The sequence below is a fragment of the Chiloscyllium plagiosum genome, chromosome 38 (genome assembly GCF_004010195.1).
Source record: "Chiloscyllium plagiosum isolate BGI_BamShark_2017 chromosome 38, ASM401019v2, whole genome shotgun sequence".
Classification (NCBI taxonomy): Eukaryota; Metazoa; Chordata; class Chondrichthyes; order Orectolobiformes; family Hemiscylliidae; genus Chiloscyllium; species Chiloscyllium plagiosum.
The window spans coordinates 13,812,472-13,834,222 of NC_057747.1; the positions used below are offsets into that span (position 1 = coordinate 13,812,472).

Below are 21,751 nucleotides of genomic sequence, written 5' to 3' on the forward strand. Positions count from 1 at the left end.
TAGTAGCCATACACGCAGACGACAAGCAACATGAATTCGAGTGGGACAACACTACCATTATAGGGCAAGCGAAACAAAGAACAGCCAGGGAATTCCTAGGAGCATGGCACTCATCCACAAACTCCATCAACAAACACATCGACCTGGACCCAATATACCGGCCACTACAGCGGACAGCTGAAACTGACAACCGGAAGCGGCAGGGACAGGCCACTATAAATGCTGGAGGAAACACCACAGAAGCGCTTCACAGGAGGCTCCCAAGCACTGAGGATGTCACCTAGACAAGGGACGAAACGTTTGCAACAAAAACTTCCAGCTCGGCGAACGGAACCACAGCATTATCACAAAGTAATTAAAATAGAAATTGCTAGGAACACTCAGATGGTCAGCCAGCATCTATGGAGACAGAAACACAACTAATGCTCCATGTTGACGGCATTTCATCAGAACTCCATCAAATATGAAGAACTTGCATATTAGGTTATAAAAGTTCACCTGGAATACCTAATTGCTACAGAAGAGTCACATTATTAGGTATGTGGAGTAATTACTTTGTCAATTCCTACTGAAACACTTCAACAGACTTCACAGACAATGCTTTTATACTGCACTCAGGCTACGCTTTTTTTTTGCCATGTTGTTTGCCTGGCTTGAGGCTTAAGGTACCAGATATTATAAAGCATCCTGTAAGTAAATTTGTTAGGACTCACTGAGGTTAATTTTTACATTATGAAATTTTGAGTAATTGTTCAAAACACTAAAATTGGCTGTTGAAAATTTCATCAGTAAAAATGTAAAATGTCAGTTCATTTGATACGTAATTGAGGTTACAGCATTTACCAAGAGGCACACCACTGAACAGCAAGTAATTCATAGGAATGAGATCAATTGATGGACCTAAAAAATGATTCTAGCAAATTGATACAATTATGCATAGTTTGTCAAAACTAATGTCTTGGCTTTATACTTTACACATGATACTTACTTGCAATGTCGCTTGTCAATCATCTTTAGCTGCTGCAGGGTCATTGCAATGTCATGTGGGCACATCCCCGTTTCTCTGCTAATACCCTTTATACTGATATGCTTGTCCTGATGCCGCTGTAGGTATTCTAGTATTACACTCTTCCAGTACGCCAGGTATGAAAGCCGTCCTAGGTCAGACAGGGGCTTTTCAGGTGAACCTGCCTGTCCTTCCTGCCTTGAAAGTAAGTAGCCTATATACAGATCAGAGAAAATGCTGTTAAAAAGTACAGAGAAACGAGAACATTTAATCTATTTTGTTATTTCGATCCATGTAGTGGATGAACTCACATTACTTTTTTCAGTTTGAGGTAACCTACACAGGCCATGTTATATTGTTACATTGTTTGTTACACCATATGTTGGATTTGACACCTTCATGAAATGACTAAGTCTTTGGGCTCCTGTCCAGCAGAATGTTGCAGGTCCAAAAAAGTGTTGAGAAAAATTTTTTTTAAAATAAGAAACAGAATTACTTAGAGTCATAGAGATGTACAGCATGGAAACAGAACCTTCAGTCCAACTCATCCATGCCGACCAGATATCCCAACCCAATCTAGTCCCACCTGCCAGCACCCAGCTCATACCCCTCCAAACCCTTCCTATTCATATACCCATCCAGACGCCTCTTAAATGTTGCAATTGTACTAGCTCCCACTACTTCCTCTGGCAGCTCATTTCATACATGTACCACCCTCTTCGTGAAAATGTTGCCCCTTAGGTCTCTTTTACATCTTTCCCTTCTCACCCTAAACCTATGCCCTCTAGTTTTGGACTCCCCCACCCCAGGGAAAAGACTTGGTCTATTTATTCTATCCATGCCCCTCATGATTTTATAAACCTCTATAAGGTCACCCCTCAGCCTCCGAGGCTTCAGGGAAAACAGCCCCAGACTGTTCAACCTCTCCCGATAGCTCAAATCCTCCAACACTGGTGCACTCCAAGGTCTCTTTGTTCAGCAACACTCCCTAGGACCTTACCATTAAGTGTATAAGTCCTGCTAAGAATTGTTTTCCCAAAATGCAGCACCTCGCATTTATCTGAATTAAACTCCATCTGCCACTTCTCAGCCCATTGGCCGATCTGATCAAGATCCCACTGTAATCTGAGGTAACCTTCTTCGCTGCCCACTACACCTCCAATTTTGGTGTCATCCAAACTATACCTCTTATGCTCGCATCCAAATCATTTATATAAATGATGAAAAGTAGTGGACCCAGCACCGATCCTTGTGGCACTTCACTGGTCACAGGCCTCCAGTCTGAAAAACAACCCTCCACCACCATCCTGTCTTCTACCTTTGAGTCGGTTCTGTATCCAAATGGTTAGTTCTTCCTGTATTCCATAAGATCTAACCTTGTTTGACAAGTGCACATTCTTCTGTAGAACACACAATGTACTTCCAGTTTTACTATGAACTATACATAGTCATTATTTAGCCTGATGGCTGATCATTCGCTGGCTTTTAATCACTTGAGGGAGTGCAGCGTAGGTTCATGAGGTTATTTCCTGGAATGGTGGGACTATCTTACGCTGAAAGATTGGAGCGACTGGGCTTGTATAGCTTGAGTTTAGAAGGCTGAGAGGGGATCTGATTGAGACGTATATGATTATTAAAGGACTGGACACTCTGGAGGCAGGAAGCATGTTTCCGCTGAGTCCCAAACCAGAGGACACAGTTTAAAAATAAGGGATAGGCCATTTAGAACAGAGTGGAGGAGAAACTTCTCACCCAGAGAGTGGTGGGTGTATGGAATGCTCTGCCCCAGAAGGCTGTGGAGGCCAAGTCTCTGGATACTTTCAAGAAAGAGTTGGATAGAGCTCTTAAGGATAGTAGAATCAAAGATTACGGGGATAAGGTAGGAAGAGGATACTGATTGAGGATGATCAGCCATGATCATAAGGAATGGTGGTTCTGCTCGAAAGGCAGAATGGCCTACTCCTGCACCTATTGTCTATAATTTGTGAACAGCAGTGATCAATGATATCAACTAGAGGAAAGATTGCAATGAGTCAATGTGGGGGATGAGGAAGGAGAATTGAAGGTGCTCTTACTATTAATTATTGCTGTAAGTGAATTAGCCCAGCAGGAGTGGGCAAGAGGAAGCAGTGAGATACACAGACACGATTATTTTAAAGGAAACTAAAAGAAATTTGCTGGAAGATGTTCACTATAATTTAGAGATTCATAAGTAGCTCATAACTTTACCATCAGGCATGACTTAATCTTTTTAGATAGCTCACTGTGTAAGAGACAAAGGACCTGCCTGTACATTACAATTAATAAAAACCCATTCTCGACAATTATTGGAAATTGGCATCTGTCACCATTTGGAAAATGCAAGAAATAATCATTAGTAGCTTCCACTGACTAACCTTGTATCTACATCAATGCCTACATAAATTGCAAAGTAATAGAACACTTTTAAAAACTTCAAAATATTTTGAATGTAGGAGGTAACAAGAGAATAAAATAAGGATATAAACAAACTGGTCGAAGGAGTCAGGCTCTCTATCCAACTTTCCAGATGCTACCAAGTCTAGGCATCATAAAATCTGGAGAAGAGCAGAAAACTGCAAAACAGTATAGATTGCTAGTGAGCAAAACTATAAGAGTTCAATGAGGAGGGATGCAAAGTTATCTATTTTAGAACAGAAATAGGAAAATTGGAAACTTTTCTCACTAAGGAGAAACTAGGTGATTTTTAAAATTTATTTTCTGGATGCGGCTGTTGCTGACAAGACCACCACTTTTTGTGTATCTTTAGTTACCCTTAGTTAATGCAGGTGAGCCACCCCTGAATCAATGCAGTCTGTATGGTGGAGGTACTAATTAATGATGTCAGGTTAGATATTCTAGGATTTTGACTCTGTGGCATATAAGATATGGCAGCATAGGTCTAAATCAAATCAAGGTGTCTTACTAGGAAGGAGAACTTGAAGATGGTGCTCTTCACATGAACATGCTTTCTATTCTTGAAGGTTGTGGGTTTTGGGAAATACTAGAGAAGCCTGCTTTTAATTTAACTTTCTCTTTGTACTTGATTCACTTTGTTTATCTAACCATAATCCTTTATTGTAAACATTTTTACTCTCCTTTATATGTTAATTTACTGTCTTTATGTTCTTCTTCCATTATCAGAATAGAAAATGATGTAGGGCATTATAGTATGGAACGAGGTAGAAATATTGTTGTGGGAACGAAAATATATTTTGGGGATGGGGAGCAGAGCAAGTAGTAGATTCAGAATAGAAACATTTCTGATCATATTGTGAACTCAGTAAGTTGTTAGAGGATAAACAGAACTAAGATAATGAACAAGACAATACTGCAACTGTTAGCAAGCAGAAATTGAAAGAATAGTGAGCAAACAATGAAATGCTAACAAACTTTGTGACCATTTAAAATCCGACTGCATTAATTCAAGAGATATTAGCCTGATTATGCTCTGAAATGTCTATTTCTGAGAAGAAACAATTAGCTACACTGACTGACTTGGAATTGTGACCTTCATTTTAGGTTAAAAGAATTGAAATTTGTTATTTTTTGAAACCTGTATTTTTTTTTTAGAAGCAGCTTTATTAAAGTGTACAGAAATGCAAGTAGTTGTTCATAGAGGAAGTATACTTTAGGAACCTGTCAATATTTCTGTTAAAGTAAACAAAATAATGCATTAATTTCTGCAGTGCCAAATCACTCTTCCCTTGAGCAAATATAATTGTACTTACATCAACTTATGTTACAATGCACAGTATACATATAAATATACAATTCATTAATGCTGTATCAAAGCTCTGATGATAGTCTTTTGTAAAGTGCTATTATACAAAGATTAAACATAATTCTGCCAATATTTAAGAAAAAGGTCACACAAAAAATAAAATATAACCAACTGACAAGTTGATCCATAATTTACCCAAAGCATTATAAGGCCAGTACTCCTATTATAAATTTGAAACAAATATGTAGAACAAAGGAGCTTTTTATACCAGACTTATTACTGTAATTAGAAAATAATATATTACAATTAGATTTTTAAATTTTCTGTCAGAGATCTCACATCCCAGGACAATGTCGTAAGCCTTCATAGACACAGTTACAAGAATACCAAATTCTGCAAAAAGGTAGGAAAAGCTTGACTAGAGTAAATCTCTCACAAAACGCTAGGCTCTTCCAACTGTAACTTAGGGTTATATTTCGGGAAAATAGTTCAGATTTATTGTACAAACCAAAATCCGAGAGTTCATATTAGTTTATTTCATGCATGATATGATATAAACAGTTAATCTTTCTAGTCTCATTACCAAGCTGATATTCTAAGAGATAGATTCTGCTTGGTTGCAAGTCAAGTGACAGCAATGAAAAGGTCAGAGTTGGAATGTTTCTATCCAAATGTTTTGTGACCTCCTGCAGCCCTTCAGAAGCCCATGAGAATAACCCAGGAGTTCATAACAGAAGATCTTAGGTCACAAGTTGTTTTTCACTCCCTATTACTTTATAATGGCCATACATATTTGCATGCTAAGTTATGTGTTCCTAGGACACAGATCAGGCAGCTTGGGAAGATGGCCAACATATATTTTTAATACCATTTTTTCAATCTTACAGAACTTGAGAATGCTTTGTGTATAATGCAAGGGACGTTCTATTCTTCCACAGAGATTTCAAAGGCAATCAATGCACATTTCTTAAAAGCATCAAAAGTAATTTTCAAAATGCATCATCTGTGCTTCATTTAGTTTCCTATTGCTGAAACATAATTATTATATTTGCAAAAGCTTTTGAAATATTTTACAGGTTTCTTGTACCCAACTGTTTGATCTACAGTACATACTGATTAAACTGACTGCACTCTGTTTCATTTCAACCTTTAACAATTTGTTTCAGCCTACTGGCTTTGTGTGCTGGCATATGCTCTGACAGTTGTATTCTTTATTCAAGCTGAGAGGAATCAGAAGGGTAAAATTTCATACTTGACTGAGTATCAAGCCCTAAAATAAGTGACAATATTCTATTACTTAATGATGCACAAATCAAAGCAGTCATATCAAGATTAAAATGCATGCATTTACCAATTTCAGTAGCCCATTACTTTCAAGAACACCCCAATTCCCTGACAAGGATCACTGAAACATGGTTTCAAACAAAACAGAGCACTTACTGAAATCAATCAGGAACCTTCCAAAGCCTTGTCTTTGGTACTGGGGCATAATCATTATGCAGGATACATTGTACTTCTGTTGGCAAAGCTTTTCCTGAGGGAAGGAGAAATAGACCTAGTTTGTCAGTGATGATGCTGATGCAGACAACACATGTCACCTACCACTGTCCTTGCAAAATGTCACGCTAATCTAGGCAAACACCGATTGTTAATAACAATGACACATCACAATCTGTTACTGTGGTTTTCAATCAAACCCTAGTTGTCATCTTTGTTATTTGGCAAATTGTTAATGCACAAGGTTTATCCATGTCATAAAATCCATTCAACTTAATCTTTCAATATAACAATCTAAGATCAGACTACTCAGAAAAGCCTGATGTGCATAGCAGCGCCCTCTGAAATGCACCTCTGGCACACTTTATATTTAAAATTTTTTAATGGATTATATTTTGTGAAGAAACATAACATGAATATATAATACAAATGAACGTCGGATGTTTATGGGATCAATTTAAAGTATAAATATTGTGCTGCTCTCGGAATAAGCAGATTTTAAACACAGAGCAGCAAAATGATTTAAAATGTAAAACCTATTTAATATGTTTTACATATAATCAATACACAGCAGAGAATTAAGAACTGTAGTGTTACATGAATTGCATTCCACTTCATTAGACTGACCCAAATTAAGACTTTGTTGCACCTGCATCAAATGGTGGAAGGAAAGATTACGTACCTTTATGTGCAGTTTTCATTTCCAAATTAAATTAATTTCCACATGGTATGAATAAAGCCACCCTATCCACAGGAAAATCACTAGAAATCCCTAGCCCTTTAACACACAACCCTCTTGTTGCAATGCATGATACCCAGCTTTGCTACCTTCAGGCATTATTATAGCAAGAGTCAAATTCAGACAATTAAACAAGGCAACCTGCCAGTCTGAAATTACACATGAACCAGTTTAAAAAAAAACTTAGAAAATTACCTCAACGAGGAAAGGAAAATAATTAAGTTTTACAAAAATGCTGCAGCTAAAGATGGATAATGTTTCTTTATGATTTGATATGCATGGCTTATGAAGGATAATATTACAAAGCAAGGAGGAGGTATACTGTATTTGCTTCCTATTAAAGCTAAACAGTTTTCAAATTTTACAGCACAATGTTAATAAAGTGAATCATTTCTGATAGAAGTTGGCTAGGAGAAAGTGAGGACTGCAAATGCTGGAGATCAGAGTTGAAGAGTATGGTGCTAGAAAAGTACAGCCAGTCAGGCAGCATCCAAAGAGCAGGAAAGTTGATGTTCTGGGCACAATTCCGATGAAGGGCTTATGCCCGAAGTGTCAAATCTCCTGCTCTTCAGCTACTGCGTGACCGGTCGTGCTTTTCCAGCACCACACTCTTCGAGATAGAAATTGGTAACATGTTATCTAATGTAATAATTGGTTGCTCGTACACAGCTTGAATATTGCAAAAAAGGACACATTTTGTCAAAGCTTCTTGTCTTGCACTCATCTGGACAATCACAAGAATACAAATGTAAAAAGGGAACAATATTTAATATTGAATGTAAAAAGTGATGAGTAGAAAGCAAGTAGACTCTAATTAATAGAAGTATTGGCCCGGAAAATGCACTAGTTAGATGATAACAGATGGTCAGCTGTCAAACTTGTTCCCAAAGTCCACTTGCCAACCAATCAGCATTCTCTTCTTATTCAGTAAGTATGTTCCCTCTGTACATGAGTATTCTTGCAAATTTCCTAATGAGTGCCACATAAAAAGCTTCAATAAAATGCGTTTTTTGTCCACCAAAGTAATATTGTTGAAATTACCCTGCACCGAATTCTCTGCTAAAATGGAATATTATTTGATATTGTTAATATGATATTTTTACCAGTATCCATGCAGATGATCAGCCTTGGTTCAATGGTTCATTCTTACCTTTAAATCTATCTGATATTTTGTTTTCTAGTAGAAATATTAAATCAAGACTCTCTCTCCTTTTCCAGGTGATGTAAAACATCCTATTAAAACTAATTGAAGAGGAAGAGTGGAATTTTCCTTAGTGTCCCAAACAATAATAATTCTCCAACCAATATTACTAAAAAAAGCAGATTATCAGATCACATAGTTTAGTTGTTTGTTGGTCTTAATGTGAGAAATGCTGGCTACAGCAACATTCATTGTTGATCAAGAAACGGTGGTGATGCACCGTCCATGTGCGGAAGGTAGATCCACAGTGCTTCTTTTCCTATAGCAGATTGAAACAAGCTCACTTCAGAGTGCACAGCCATTCTTCATCCAAAAGGAGATCAGTGAATTAGATAGGACTTCATGACACTCTGGTCACCTCATGATCATTATTTATTAATTGAAATTATACTTCCCTGGGCTGCAATAGTTTCATCTCCACAGCATTAATTTGGGCCTCTGGGTTGCTAACCCAGTGTTATTACTACAACACAACCATTCTCCAATTTATGCAAATTGGTTTCTGCATTTCCTGAACAGTGGGAATACTTCAAAGTTTGTGAGAAGAACACTGTTCAAAAGGGCCAAACACACTGCAGCACACCAGAACTGCAAAAAGAGGAAGAACATCACCTCCACAACATATTTGCCAAAAACGGATACCCCTGCAATTTCACCAACAGATGCCTAAGGGAAAGACAACGGAATGAGGACATGCCACAACCAAAAGGACTAGCCACGTTATCATACATCAAGAACATTTCTGAATTGACAGCCAGACTACTACGACCACTAGGACTCATAACAGCACACAAACCAACAGCCAGTTCAACTGGGACAACACTACTATTATAGGACAAGCGAAACAGAGAACAGCCAGGGAATTCCTAGAGGCATGGCACTCATCCACAGATTCTATCAACAAACACATCGACCTGGACCCAATATATCGACCACTGCAGCTGGAACTGACAACCAGAAGCGGAGGAGACAAACCACTATAAATGCCGGAGGAAACATCACAGAAGCGCTTCACAGGAGGCTCCAAAGCACTGAGGATGTCACCTAGACAGGGGACAAAACGTCTGCAACACAAATTCCCAGCTCGGCGAACAGAACCACAACAGTGGGAATATTAAAAATCACTTGCAAAGCTCTTTGAAGTGCCTGAAGGTCATGAAAGGCACTATATAAATTCAAGTTTTTTCCCCTCATTGGGCTTTTTACCCAGAGGGTCCCAACACTTCGCTGAATTACATGAAAACTAGTTGGCATTCCAATTTGGAATTTCTCTGATGGGAAAGAAAGAGGTGCTCCAAATATAGGACAGCATTTCGTTCTGGTATCATCTTAAACAGAAATATTGTGCATTGTCCTCGCGTTAAATGAAATAATGGAGATCCATGAGTATACAATCAATTCAGTCAAACTAGCTAAAATAACAACAATCAAAATGACAATTTTCCATGTAAGAAACTGCATTACAACTGTAGCCTCAGGCCCAGAAGAGCGTATAGTATATTTCAGCGCAAGCAATGAGATTTAAATCCAATTCACATTTTCAGCAGTACTGCTGCATGAAAAACAGGTTATTTTTCACAGCCCTATTCAAATCTCGAAAGTTCTGCAATGGTATCAAATTAAAATTTTAACCAAAGGTTTTTCAAAGTTGATCCTTATTTTGAATTATTACCAGTGCAGTTGCAGTGCTGGCTCTGAAAGATGTGATTTTTAATCAGTGGTTAAGAATTCTACAAATGAAGGATATTATGTGTTGATACATTATCCTCTTTTTAAATTACTTAATTATTTTTGACTTCTATCATTGATGTAGGCACCGTGGTGGGGTGACTTCCAAAGCTTTTCACTGTAATTTTCATGTAAAAATACACATAACAATAAATTTCTATTCTATTCTATTTTCTGGAACCAGGATTAAAACTTCATATTTTTCATGAATTTCAGTAGTAATCTTAAATATGCGGCATTTTGGTAAAGAAAGAAGAAAAAACTTGCTTAGTTTTTTCACTACCTCTGGAGATCCCAAAGTACTTTATAACCATTAAAGAAATTATGAGGTCAGTCAGCGTAATAATGGAGGAATACAGATGCAATTAATTTACACACTGAGCCAAGTTCCATAAATAGTAATAAAACAATGACGAGATGATCTGCTTTTGTAACTTCGTTAGAAGGATTATGTATTGGCTGCACACTGAAACACTCTTCTTTGTAATAGCGGCATAGGAGCTTTCATGTCCTCTCAAGATGTTAAATGACAGCTTGGCTATACACATACTGTACTCAGACTTTCAAAACAATTACCACAAATTGCATTGTTTTAAAGTGGTCTGGACTACTTGCATTAGGAAAAGATTATAAGAGTATAATAAACAGGATCATCAGAAAACCATAAGACTCAAACATGCTCACCCTTTCACCTCAGTTCTGAATTGCTAATCCTTTATCTCAAAACCATGTACTCTTCTTCTAGACTCGCTAGCCAAGGCTCAGCTTCTCACCACCTATATTATCAAGTCCTCTGAATTGAATTAAAAAGGTAGAACAGGGTCCACAGTAATGTAGGCAGCATAAGACAGTTAGCAAGTTTCCAACTGGTGTAATCTAAAATTACAAAGAGTTCTTGATCAATTGGGTCAATGAGCTGAAGAGTGGCAGATTTAGATTAATTTGGATTAATACAAGGCATTGTACTTTAGTAAAACAAACAAGAGCAGGATTTGTACAATTAAAAGTAGGGCCATGGGTAGTGTTTTAGAACAGATACACCTAAAGGTTCAGGTACATAATTCTTAGAAGTTTATGTCACATTAAATAGGGTGGTTAAGGTGTTTAGCACGCTTGCCTTCATGATCAGACCTTTGAGAATAGCAGTTGGGACGTTATGTTGAGGTTCAACAAGATATTGGTGAGGACTCTTCCATAGTACTTTCTCTAGTTCTGACCATCCTGTTATAGGGAGGATATTATTAAGGTGGTGAGGATTCAGAAAAGATTTACCAGGATATTGCCAGGAATGGAGAGTTTGAATTATAAGGAGAAGCCTTTTTCACTATAGCGTGTTCATAAGACATTCAGATGCACACATGAAAGAGAAATGTTTGGAGGGATATGGGCCATGTACAGGCAGGTGGGACTAGTTTAGATTGGGACTACAGTTGGCATGGACTGGTTGGACCAAAGGGTCTGATTCTATGCTGTAAGATTCCATATGCAGCAGTATGATCAAACTAGGTTCATTCAAGTTTCTTCAATTCTTCAAAAGGTTCCATGATATTTAAAAATTTTGTGTTTCTTTTGGGCTCTAAGCAAATCTTCTTGAATTCTAATATTTCTAATTCTTAGCAAAGTAGGCAATATTTATTTTAAGTATCATAACTTGAAACACATCAACATAAGCCATTTCAAATTTAAGTTTTTTTAAAATTGCAGTAAGGATGAGTTCTGAATTTTCCAAGCATATTAAATCGCAATTGTTTGATAAAGTTTATAGGCTGGTTACAGTTGGAGGAGGATGTGGCAACATCAAAACTTACTTCATATTCCTACATTGAAGTTTCCAAATTAAATAATAGGCTTGCCTACAATTTTCTACAACTGACCTTGTAATAGTTGGTTTCAGATTGACTTGTCACATCTGCGCACAAAAAAACTACAAAAAGTAACAATCTAAAAATTGCACATGAAAGCAGTTGCAATACAACCGGAGTCAAAAGTACATTGTTCAAGCCACCTCAATGTAATGGTTATAAGGTGACTGCCACAGGAACATTAAACTCAGAAGTTTGTCATACCCCTGCAAATATAAGTTGCGATATGTAGAGGTTATGAAGTCATGGAGTTATATAGCACTGAAGCAGACCCTTCAGTCCAACCAGTCTGTGTTGATCATACTCCCAAACTAAACTAGTCCCTCCTGCCTGTGCTTGACCCATATCTCTCCAACATTTCTTATTCACATACTTATCCAAATGTCTTTTAAACATTGTAACTGTACCACATTCACCACTTCATCTGGAAGTTCTCCTTAACTTCCTTGGTTAGCCATGTTTAGTCTATCCTTCCCTTAGAATATTTTTCTCCTTACTGGTTATGTAAACTCAGCCATGAATTAAGTGTTAAATAATGCAATAAAAATGCATCTCTTAGTATATTTCTGATAGTTTCCCAATTTAAATTTAAAATACTCTTTTTGTTAAAGGTTATTCTGCCTTTTTGAGCTTTCAAACTGCCTTTATTATCTGCATCAGATCCCAAGTACAGAATATGATCAGCTTTCGTCAATGCTGCTTCCTCTTCCTCATCAATTCCACCTAACTCCCTTCCATTATTTTTAATATGATGTATAAGTAAATAGGAGTGTTTTCATGAGATTTAAAAAACTTATGGACTTGACAGTCAGTCATTTATTTGAAGATCGGTGCCCATTAGGTTTTGCAACATTTTGTTTCTGACCCTTCTTGAACATGTTCTACACTGTCACTATGGTAAATCAACACAGTTGAGTCTTCCTCTGAGAGTGCAGCACAATCTCCCATCAGAAGCAATCTACTACCTGAATTATTATAAACGACTATTAAATTGCACCATGTTATCAGAGTCAATTAAACACCTGGATTTCTGCAGTCAACAAAAGCAACAGCATGATCAGCTGACCTTGACACAAATTCTCCAAAGACCGAGCAATTTCTGCAGTGTATTTTGCCTTTTTCAACACTAATTTGAATCAGGAGCCAAGGAAAGGGACTCTCCAGGTATCCAGCAACTGAAATATAATTTAACAAAATAAGCAGCCAATCCCAGTGAAGAATTCTCGCACAGCAAATCAGGAAGAAAAATACAATTCTACTTCGAGTCAAAGACCTGTACATCATGGAAAAAGACCCTTCAGTCCAACTTGTCCACGTCAACCAGATATCCCAAATTAATCTAGTCCTATTTGACAGCATTTGGCCCATATCCCTCTCAACCCTTCCTATTTATACACCCATCCAGATGACTTTTAAATGTTGTAATTGTATCAGCCTCCACCACCTTTTCTGGTAGCTCATTTCATACATGCACCTCTGCATGAAAAAGTTGCCCCTTAGGTCCCTTTTATATCATTCTCCTCTCAGTTTAAACCTATGCCCTCTAGTTTTGGACTCCCCTACCCTGGGAAAAAAAATCTTGACCCTATAGATGCCCCTCATGACTTTATAAACTTCTATAAGCTTTGTTTTGCTGTTTCTAAAATTATAAGAACCAGCATAAAATAGTAAAGTAAAATAGCCCCAGCCTATTTAGCCTCTCCATATATCTCAAACCCTCGAACCCTGGCAACATTCTTGTAAATATTTTCTGAACCCTTTCAAGTTTCACAACATCTTGCCTGTAAGCAGGAAGTGAATACAGTCTTCCAAAAGTGGCCTAACCAATGTCCTGCAGCTACATGACCTCCCAATTCCTATCATTATTGTACTGACCAATAAAGGCAAGTATACCAAACACTTCTTCATTACAATGTCTACCTGCAATTCCGCTTTCAAAGAACTATGAACCAGCAACTAAAGGTCTCTTTGTTCGGCAACACTCCCACGGACCCTACCATTAAGTGTATAAGTCCTGCCCTGATATGCCCTATCAAAATGCAACACCTCATATTTATTTAAGTTAAACTCCATCTGCCACACCTCGGCCCATTGGCCCATCTGATCAAGGTCTTTATAATTTTAGAAACAGCATACCAAAGCTTAGAATATACATATAAAAAGCTGAAATATAAATTAAACTGCACTTTTTAAAACAGATTGATCATAATGCATTTCCTTTTCATTACATAAATGAAAAATTACTGTTTTTCACAATTAGAGAAGTTCTTGTTCTGATTTGGCATGCTGTTAAAATCATGCTAGACCTCATTAACAACACAACCTTTTGGGAGACTATACAGTGATATCAAGCATAAAAAGGGAACTACTCATTTGCTCAGTGCTGTTTCATCAAGGGAGAGCTCAACATTGCTTCCTATGGAACCTGCAAATCTTATGGAGAAGGATAAAATCACTGACAACTGGATTTTGTATTTCCATGTTTTATTATGTTGTGGGGAAAATCACCAGCCTTGGAGTCACAGTCGGGGTTCAACGACAGTGTTTATTGTACAAGGAAATACCGGAGCTCCGGGGAGAGAAAGACTCCAACAGCACAGTGGTCAGCTGCGAGTCCTCTCTCAACCCGGAGCGCATATCAACATACTTTAATACATTTTGTGATATAATAGGTCAGTGATGAGGTTATTGTCTTTGTAACATAGTTTATTTGTTGTCAACATTGCAGAATCATTGATAGTTTCAATGCAGTCAATGTCAGTTCCAGTGCAGCCTTTGTTAGTTTCAGCGTGGTCATTGTCAGTTTCAGCGCAGACATTGTCAGTTTCAATGTCTGCGTGGAAGTCCATTGTTGTAGTAATGGGTGCTAATTGTTCTTCCTGAGAAGGACAATTACTGCAGCCCTGACTATTAGCACTTTGTATTGAGTCCATATTAAATTGTTAGCATTTCTACCAAAGGTGTTGCCTGGACCCAGACATTTCAGCGGACATTATACACTACTCATATGTATTCTCTTCCCCCACCCGTCTTAAACTAATCAACTAGGATGTGAGTGTATTGTGCTGGCATTCTGGTGGCCCCAGGCAATATCTGTGTTTGCTCTGCTCTCTCTCTCCATATTGTGGTCCGATGGCCATCTTGGGTGTCAAATGGTCAACTTATGGTTCAGTGGCCGTCTGTGTGCAGAGTGTCCCCTGCCCAGTGACATCTACCACTTCAACTATATTTATGAACTCCAGGAGTTACTGACAGTTTCAGGGGTGCAATGACAATAAATGTGGAAAGTTTTGTAGTTATAACAATCAAAAATCTAGAACATTGCATATGGGAATAGAATTCATATATAAAAATTGAAGGAAATTGGGAAAGAACTAAAAGACCAGTACCATAACAAGGCCAAAAACAGGATTGTGAAAGCGTCACTATAAAGGTTGAAGAAAGATTTAAAGCTTGAATTTAGATATATCCATACATATGGTGATATATTTATTACCGATTATTCACGTAGATAATCTGGCAGTTATGCATAACTGAGTTAGGTTTGAAAAGGTAAGTAAATCCACTCCTGATTACCCTGTGGTGAGATCCTGTAGGTTAAAACATTTCTGAATAAATCACGTACAGTTATGCAATTCTGAACAAAACATTGCCTAGGGTACTTGAATTTACCAGAAAAAACAATGTTTCAGCACTAGATAAAGAAAGGCGAAAAAGTGGATGCTAGTGTGAATAAATGTTCACTCAATTAAGGAAATCATTGCGAATACAATGACATTTGTACAGTTGTCCATACTGCTTATTAACAATTTTTACTTTCTTTTATATCTCCTTAGCGTCAACTCTTCCATAATTAATCAAGTGGCCTGAAGGAAAGTGAATCCATACTCTGACTCAATCACCAGTGCAAATTAACTATCCTCTCCATAACTGAACACTAAATGAATTTAATCGTTCACTCTGAAACTCGGAAAACATGAATACAAAACTAATTCCATATGCAGGGGACTAAAAAAAGCACAATAAACATTTAATTGTGAATCTCATATGCAAATCAGTCATTCAAATAAAAAGAAAATCAAACCAGCATTCTGCATTTCATCAATTCAATATTTTGCTCTTGAAAGTGGAATAAACACTTCATAATGGATTTGTAGATTTTCAATTAATGTCAGTCGCCATATTGCAATTGACAGTTCACTTTGAAGCTGCCAAAAGCATTTTTTTTTGGATTCAAAGTATAATAGTGAACAGTCAATTCAACAATCAACACATTAACACAAATCCAATATGTTATTATCTTGCCCCAAGAGTGTTTTTACCAAATAATTTCCAAGTAATAACAAACTCTAGAATCAAAATATCTAATGGATATAGAGAAATTGAATACACAGATTTAGCTGCATCCACATTTGCAGGCATAGAGATCATGGAATACTTGCATAAAACCAAGCTGTAAAACTTGAGAACTTGGGAAAGATAATACAATAAATGTAATTAAAAAAGAGACTAGATCAGCAATGGAAATGGAAAGTGTGATTAGGGTGGTCAGTTTCTTTAGAATTTTTAGAATTGTATAAATTGACTACCCAAACATTGTACTGATAGAACACCTACAATCATTCGTGAGAGTAGAATTTCTTGCATCAAATAAAGCTCACTCCTTTTGGACAAAACATTCGACGTTTGAGGTAATTTTGGGTACTGGGGCAAGCCCTCACTTTTACATGTGGGGACGTGGCTGGGACATACTATATAAGGACTGAGGAAGTGAGGAGACAGAAAAACGGGTTATCTTTATTTTGCTCAGGAAGCGTCCTTACAGTTGCAGGACTGGCAATTAAAGTGTATCAAAGAACCACTGGCTGGTGATTTGAGTGCCAAGTGATCAAACTGAGCTCCAGGAGTAGTGACGATTTGAGAGGAGTCATGCTGAAACAGCCATAACAGGTAAGTGTTGTCTGGGTAGTTTTTTTTAAATTCACTCTTGGGATGTGAGTGTTGCTGGCTGGCCAGCATTTACTGCCCATCCCTAGCTGCACTTGAGAAGATGGTGGTGAGCTGACTTCTTAAACTGCTACAGTCCATATGCTGTTGGTAGACCCACAATGGCCTTAGAGTGGGAATTGCAGGATTTTGACCCAACAACAATGAAGTAACCACAGCGTATTCCCAAGTCAGAATGGTAATATTGAAGTTGTTGGGCGATAGGCGAGTCGAAAATCAACAGGGGATCGGAGCTGTTGCGTGATAGAGATCAGAATCACCCTAGGGCAGGAGCTAAAGATGAAGAACGACTATAATAGGAGTATCTAAAGTGGAAATGTAGAGAACATGTCAGAAGCTAATATCTTAAATTGGGTACCCAATTTTTATTACTTGGAAATTGTAACTAAATTTATGGCTGGCAAAAGAAAGATAGGAAGGATGAAGCAATAACTATAACTAACTTGACTCTGGCAACAAAGTCTGCAAACATATCTAAAAGCAGAAGCAAATTAATGATGAGTCCAGAAACAAGACCAGAGATAGAAATACATTCCACTGAAAAAGTTCAGTAAAATTACACTGAAAACTTCACAACAGTTTGGAATTCTGTCAGAAAAGATAAAAAGAGTAACAGACTTGTGTGTGTGTTTAAGTCTGTTGGAGTATTTATGTAACACTTTGCAAGCTAGTGAATGGTTTATGTGCGTGAAATGTCTCTGAACAAAGCTATGCTTTTCTCGTTATTTTATAAACATGCATGTGAGAGAGATAAATGGATTTTGAATTGTGACTTTATGATTTGGATCAAAGGGGAAGGATTTGAAGTGTTTGGAGTAATTCATTCTGAGTAGGATTGGATTGATAAAACCTGCAGCAAGTTTTTAAAGATTTGAGGATACTGTGCCTGCCATTCACTAAAGACTAGGGTGAATCTATTTTAAATTTTGGATGTTGCTAACTGGGATTTGGAAAGAAACATTGGAGATGATCTAAATTCAAAGATAAACAAAAATATAAACCGTGAAGTATTGAGAGACCAGACGATTAATCCAAAATCTTGCAAGCTTCAGGGCTGAAGAAAATTTAAAATTACTGGGCAAGAGAGATTTTCAGTGTGACTTTAAAGACGGGGGAAGTGAGGACTGCAGATGCTGGAAAAGCACAGCAGATCAGGCAGCATCTGAGGAGCAGGAGAATTGACGTTTTGTGCATAAGCCATAAATCACGAATGAGGCTCCTCATTCCTGATGGAACACATTGACACCTCACCACCGTGGATGAAGTTTCAAACTTTCAAACCAAAGTTAAAGACGAATTCAAATGCGGTCAACTCCTTGAAAACCCAGCAACCCATGATCCCAGAGATTCACAGACTGCTGATATGAAACAATTAACAACGGTGGCCAAACAATGTCAGAATCACAGAACTGTTTCTGCGTAGAAAGGGGCCATTCAGCCACTTGTGCCTGTGTTAGTTGTATTACCCAGTGAGCAGTTTGGAGAAAATGATTACCCTGAACATTATTTGGTCCCAGATAATGATTTTAAAAGTTAGTTGAAGTCAGATTGCAGAATTTGTAACATTAGCTAAAGTCCTAAAACAGAAAGATAGTGAATCAACACATAGTAGGGACAGTAGGTATGAATTTGGAGTAGTGTGAGATTATCCAATTACCTGAAGCAGGCAAGGATATATATTACCTCCGGGGAAATTATATACAACATAATTAGAAATCTTGTAGGATAGCGGGATTACCAAATGATCTTGCAGTAGTTAAAGCTAAATGTTCACTAGAAGATCCCAGTTCAGCAGGGAAATACAGGTGTGGATAACCAGATAATCAGGTACACACATGTATCTGAGCATCCAAACAGAGAATTCAAGACAGAAGTGCGTGGTGACAGTTGGAAGAGTTCAACAATTGACACACTAAACACAAGAGAGTCCAATGCATTGGATGTCATGAAAATTAAAGTGCACTTGAAGAACTAAGTATAGCATATTACAGGGCTCAACAAATTAGTTACAGGGTATATGAACGTAAACATAGCCAATGTACCATACAATCAGGAAAAACTGGATTGGGGAGGAGCCTAACACTACAGTTGTTATGGATAAACATGAGAAATAGTTCATAAGGAATGGTGGGAGGGATGAAAGAAGATAATGATGAGAATAGGGAAATATTTAGTTCCAGTTGCAATTGTATAAGGGGTGAGAGTATAATTAAATAACCAGGAACCTGGTAACAACTAGAAGCCCAATTATTTTCTGTTTTCTGGATTATATTGCAGGATGCACCAATGAGCTTTGCCAATGTTCTTGAACAATTTCACCTCCACTGAAGGTAAGCGCTTAGATTATCTTACAAGCTGATGCATGGCAAGCATGAGGACACAAGTTCCGACAAAGAATTCTCAGAACCAGAGATACAGCAACTGCACTCGAGCGATCATAGTGATTATGAGTAGCTACACATGCATTGAATGTCCCTATAGATACCACCTCCTGGCTGTGGAAGTTGGCACAGCTATGTGGAGTATATGACACTGGAATTAGGGGAGTATCAGATATTAGGTGTGAAAAAATGTAACCAATATACTAAAAAGATGCTGAAGGTTGGGTAACCTCTGAAGCTTTGGATTCTAATGCCAGGATGAGCTTCCACATGTCATATTGCAACGAGACCATCCAACAAGTCTGCTACCACACCTACTCTGGGGGAAAAAACCCCTGCTTTGTCCCGACAGATGAACTCAAGCATGGATTTGTGTTGATAAGCAATCCTGTAATAGTAAAATATACCATAGGATGGCACTTGCAGCGTTGAATATTTTAGACACAGCATTACCATGTGGTGCTTGGAAAAGACCACAGCATTACGTACTGCTTTAAGCAGATTAACGAAACAAACATCACAACTTAATGGGGACTGAAAACAAAAAAATGCTGGAAATCACGCTGGGTCAGGCAGCTTCTATGGAGACAGAGCAAGCTAATGTTTCAAATCTAGAAGACTCTTCAGAGTGGGGCTCTGAATAAGAGTCACCTAGATTCTAAACTTTAGCTTGTTCTGTCTCCATGGATGCTGCCTGACTTGCTGTAATTTCCAGCGCTTTTTTTGTTTTCAGTACAGATTCAAGCATCTGCAATAATTTGCTCCTATAACTTAATGGGGATGGGTTACTAAATTAGGAAGACCAAGGGACCACAGTAAAATTGACACAAGTGTAGCTTGGACTTATATTAGCAGTTTTATCAACCTTGTGAAGAAAATTGGTGCAACATAACTAATAGTCAATTCAGGGATTAAAGTCCATGTATTTGAATAATTCTAACTATATTGTAAAAGAAAGAATGTTACTGGGATCAGTACAAACTATTCCATCCCATCTTGAGAGATTTTTCGAATAGAGAGCATAGGGTTCATTAAAAAGTGGTGTAGTGTTAGACACCACAGTACAATCCACATATGGTGAAGTGTATTGAGACCAAACTGAAAGGCTGTAAAACTGGTAATTATACAATAATGCTCTCATCTGACCTATGAGTCAGAGGAGATGAAATGCAGAGTTTATACTACAATCCACTGCACTACGAAGCAATGTTAACTAACATGGAACCAACTGCACAGCCTATGTTTTGACATGCAAGGTGAGTGATTTATATACATTTTAATGTCATTTATTTTCAAGTTTCAATTTTGAACTAGTAGCATGAAGGTTTTAGTCTGTGTCTATGATGATGCTGAACAATTTAGCTTGTTAGGCTTTTTGGAACCATGATTTCCTTTAAAAAAAAAGTATGACAGAAATAGTTTCTGGGTGTCATGGGAATTTGTATAGGCACAATGTAAACAGTGAAGTGCAATAGGTTTTCAGTTAGAAGGACCTAGAAGCATTTTTCTTTGTTTGCATAAAGGAAACACCCATAGCTTGGAAACCTTTGGTTTCAGTTTGCAGAGTCTTGATGGAAGTTCGATATGTAAGGCAGTGCTAGAACTGTTAATAAATAGATTACCTCAGTGGAAGCATTTAGCGTGCAGAAGGATTATTTGGTGCGGAGACAGTCTAAGAATATTTGAGGAAGAGGCTATTAAATACAAACTGCAAATTGGAGCAACAGTTAAGTCATAGAGATGATGTGAAGGGGTAGTATTTGGATAAATGGGATTGTATTTTGCCACGTGCTTTGAAATCTTTAAAACTATTATATGTAAGTAGCTTGGTTCATTCTATTTTATCTTTATTTCTTTTGCACAGTTTTTATTTTGTTGTTAAAATCATATCTGCAGCATTGAATATTTGCATTTCAATAAATGACCACCTATTAAATCGATAAAATATGATTAATCAAGCCACCATTCAGTCAAGGATCTGACTTGTTCAATACAAAGAGGCCAGTAATGAGTCATCACATCTGACATTCTGGCATGGGTACACCCAGTGCCAGTTGGTAAGTTGAATTATCACGGTTGGAGGAAGTCGAACTTGTGGGCCTACACTAATGAGAAGCAGTCTGAATATCAACGAAGACAGAGTCAAATAAAATATATAAACAAAAGAAGATGAGATCATGATGGCGGTGGTGAAGAGACGGAGTTATTAAAAAACATATACAATCAGGGAATAAGGTGGAATGACTGAATCAAAGATGAAGCAGCTGATCAAGTGAACTTTTTTGCAACTGAACAAATTAACTACTCATACATTGTATTAGTACAATCCCTATGATCATTCAACAGAGTAAAACTTTCCTTTGATCCTCCGGTCTAAAAAAGATCTCTCTTTCACTTTGAACACAACTTAAAATTTGAAGCATTTTTCAGGACAAACCCTGACCCTTACAAGATAAAACCAAATTATCATTGCCACAAAAAATTAGGTTTGAAACTATCCTCCATAATATGCAGACCTGTGAAAAACACTAGCAGGTACTTTTGTTGACTAACAAGAACAAGTTAGTAAAACTATTATTCAAAATACA

The 21,751-nt window shown here is 37.5% G+C and overlaps 1 protein-coding gene across 3 annotated transcripts in view; it reads right to left on the bottom strand.

Annotated features, from left to right (window-relative positions):
• The window catches only part of kat6b (K(lysine) acetyltransferase 6B), a 212,326-nt gene that overhangs the window by 28,870 nt on the left and 161,705 nt on the right, over nucleotides 1–21,751 (bottom strand). For all 3 annotated transcript variants that reach the window (XM_043678896.1, XM_043678898.1, XM_043678897.1), the window contains exons 12-13: nucleotides 6,189–6,282; nucleotides 989–1,220 (exon numbers count right to left, since the gene is read on the bottom strand). In XM_043678896.1, coding sequence (XP_043534831.1) covers nucleotides 989–1,220; nucleotides 6,189–6,282 — 326 coding nt within the window. The remainder of the gene's footprint in view (nucleotides 1–988; nucleotides 1,221–6,188; nucleotides 6,283–21,751) is intronic.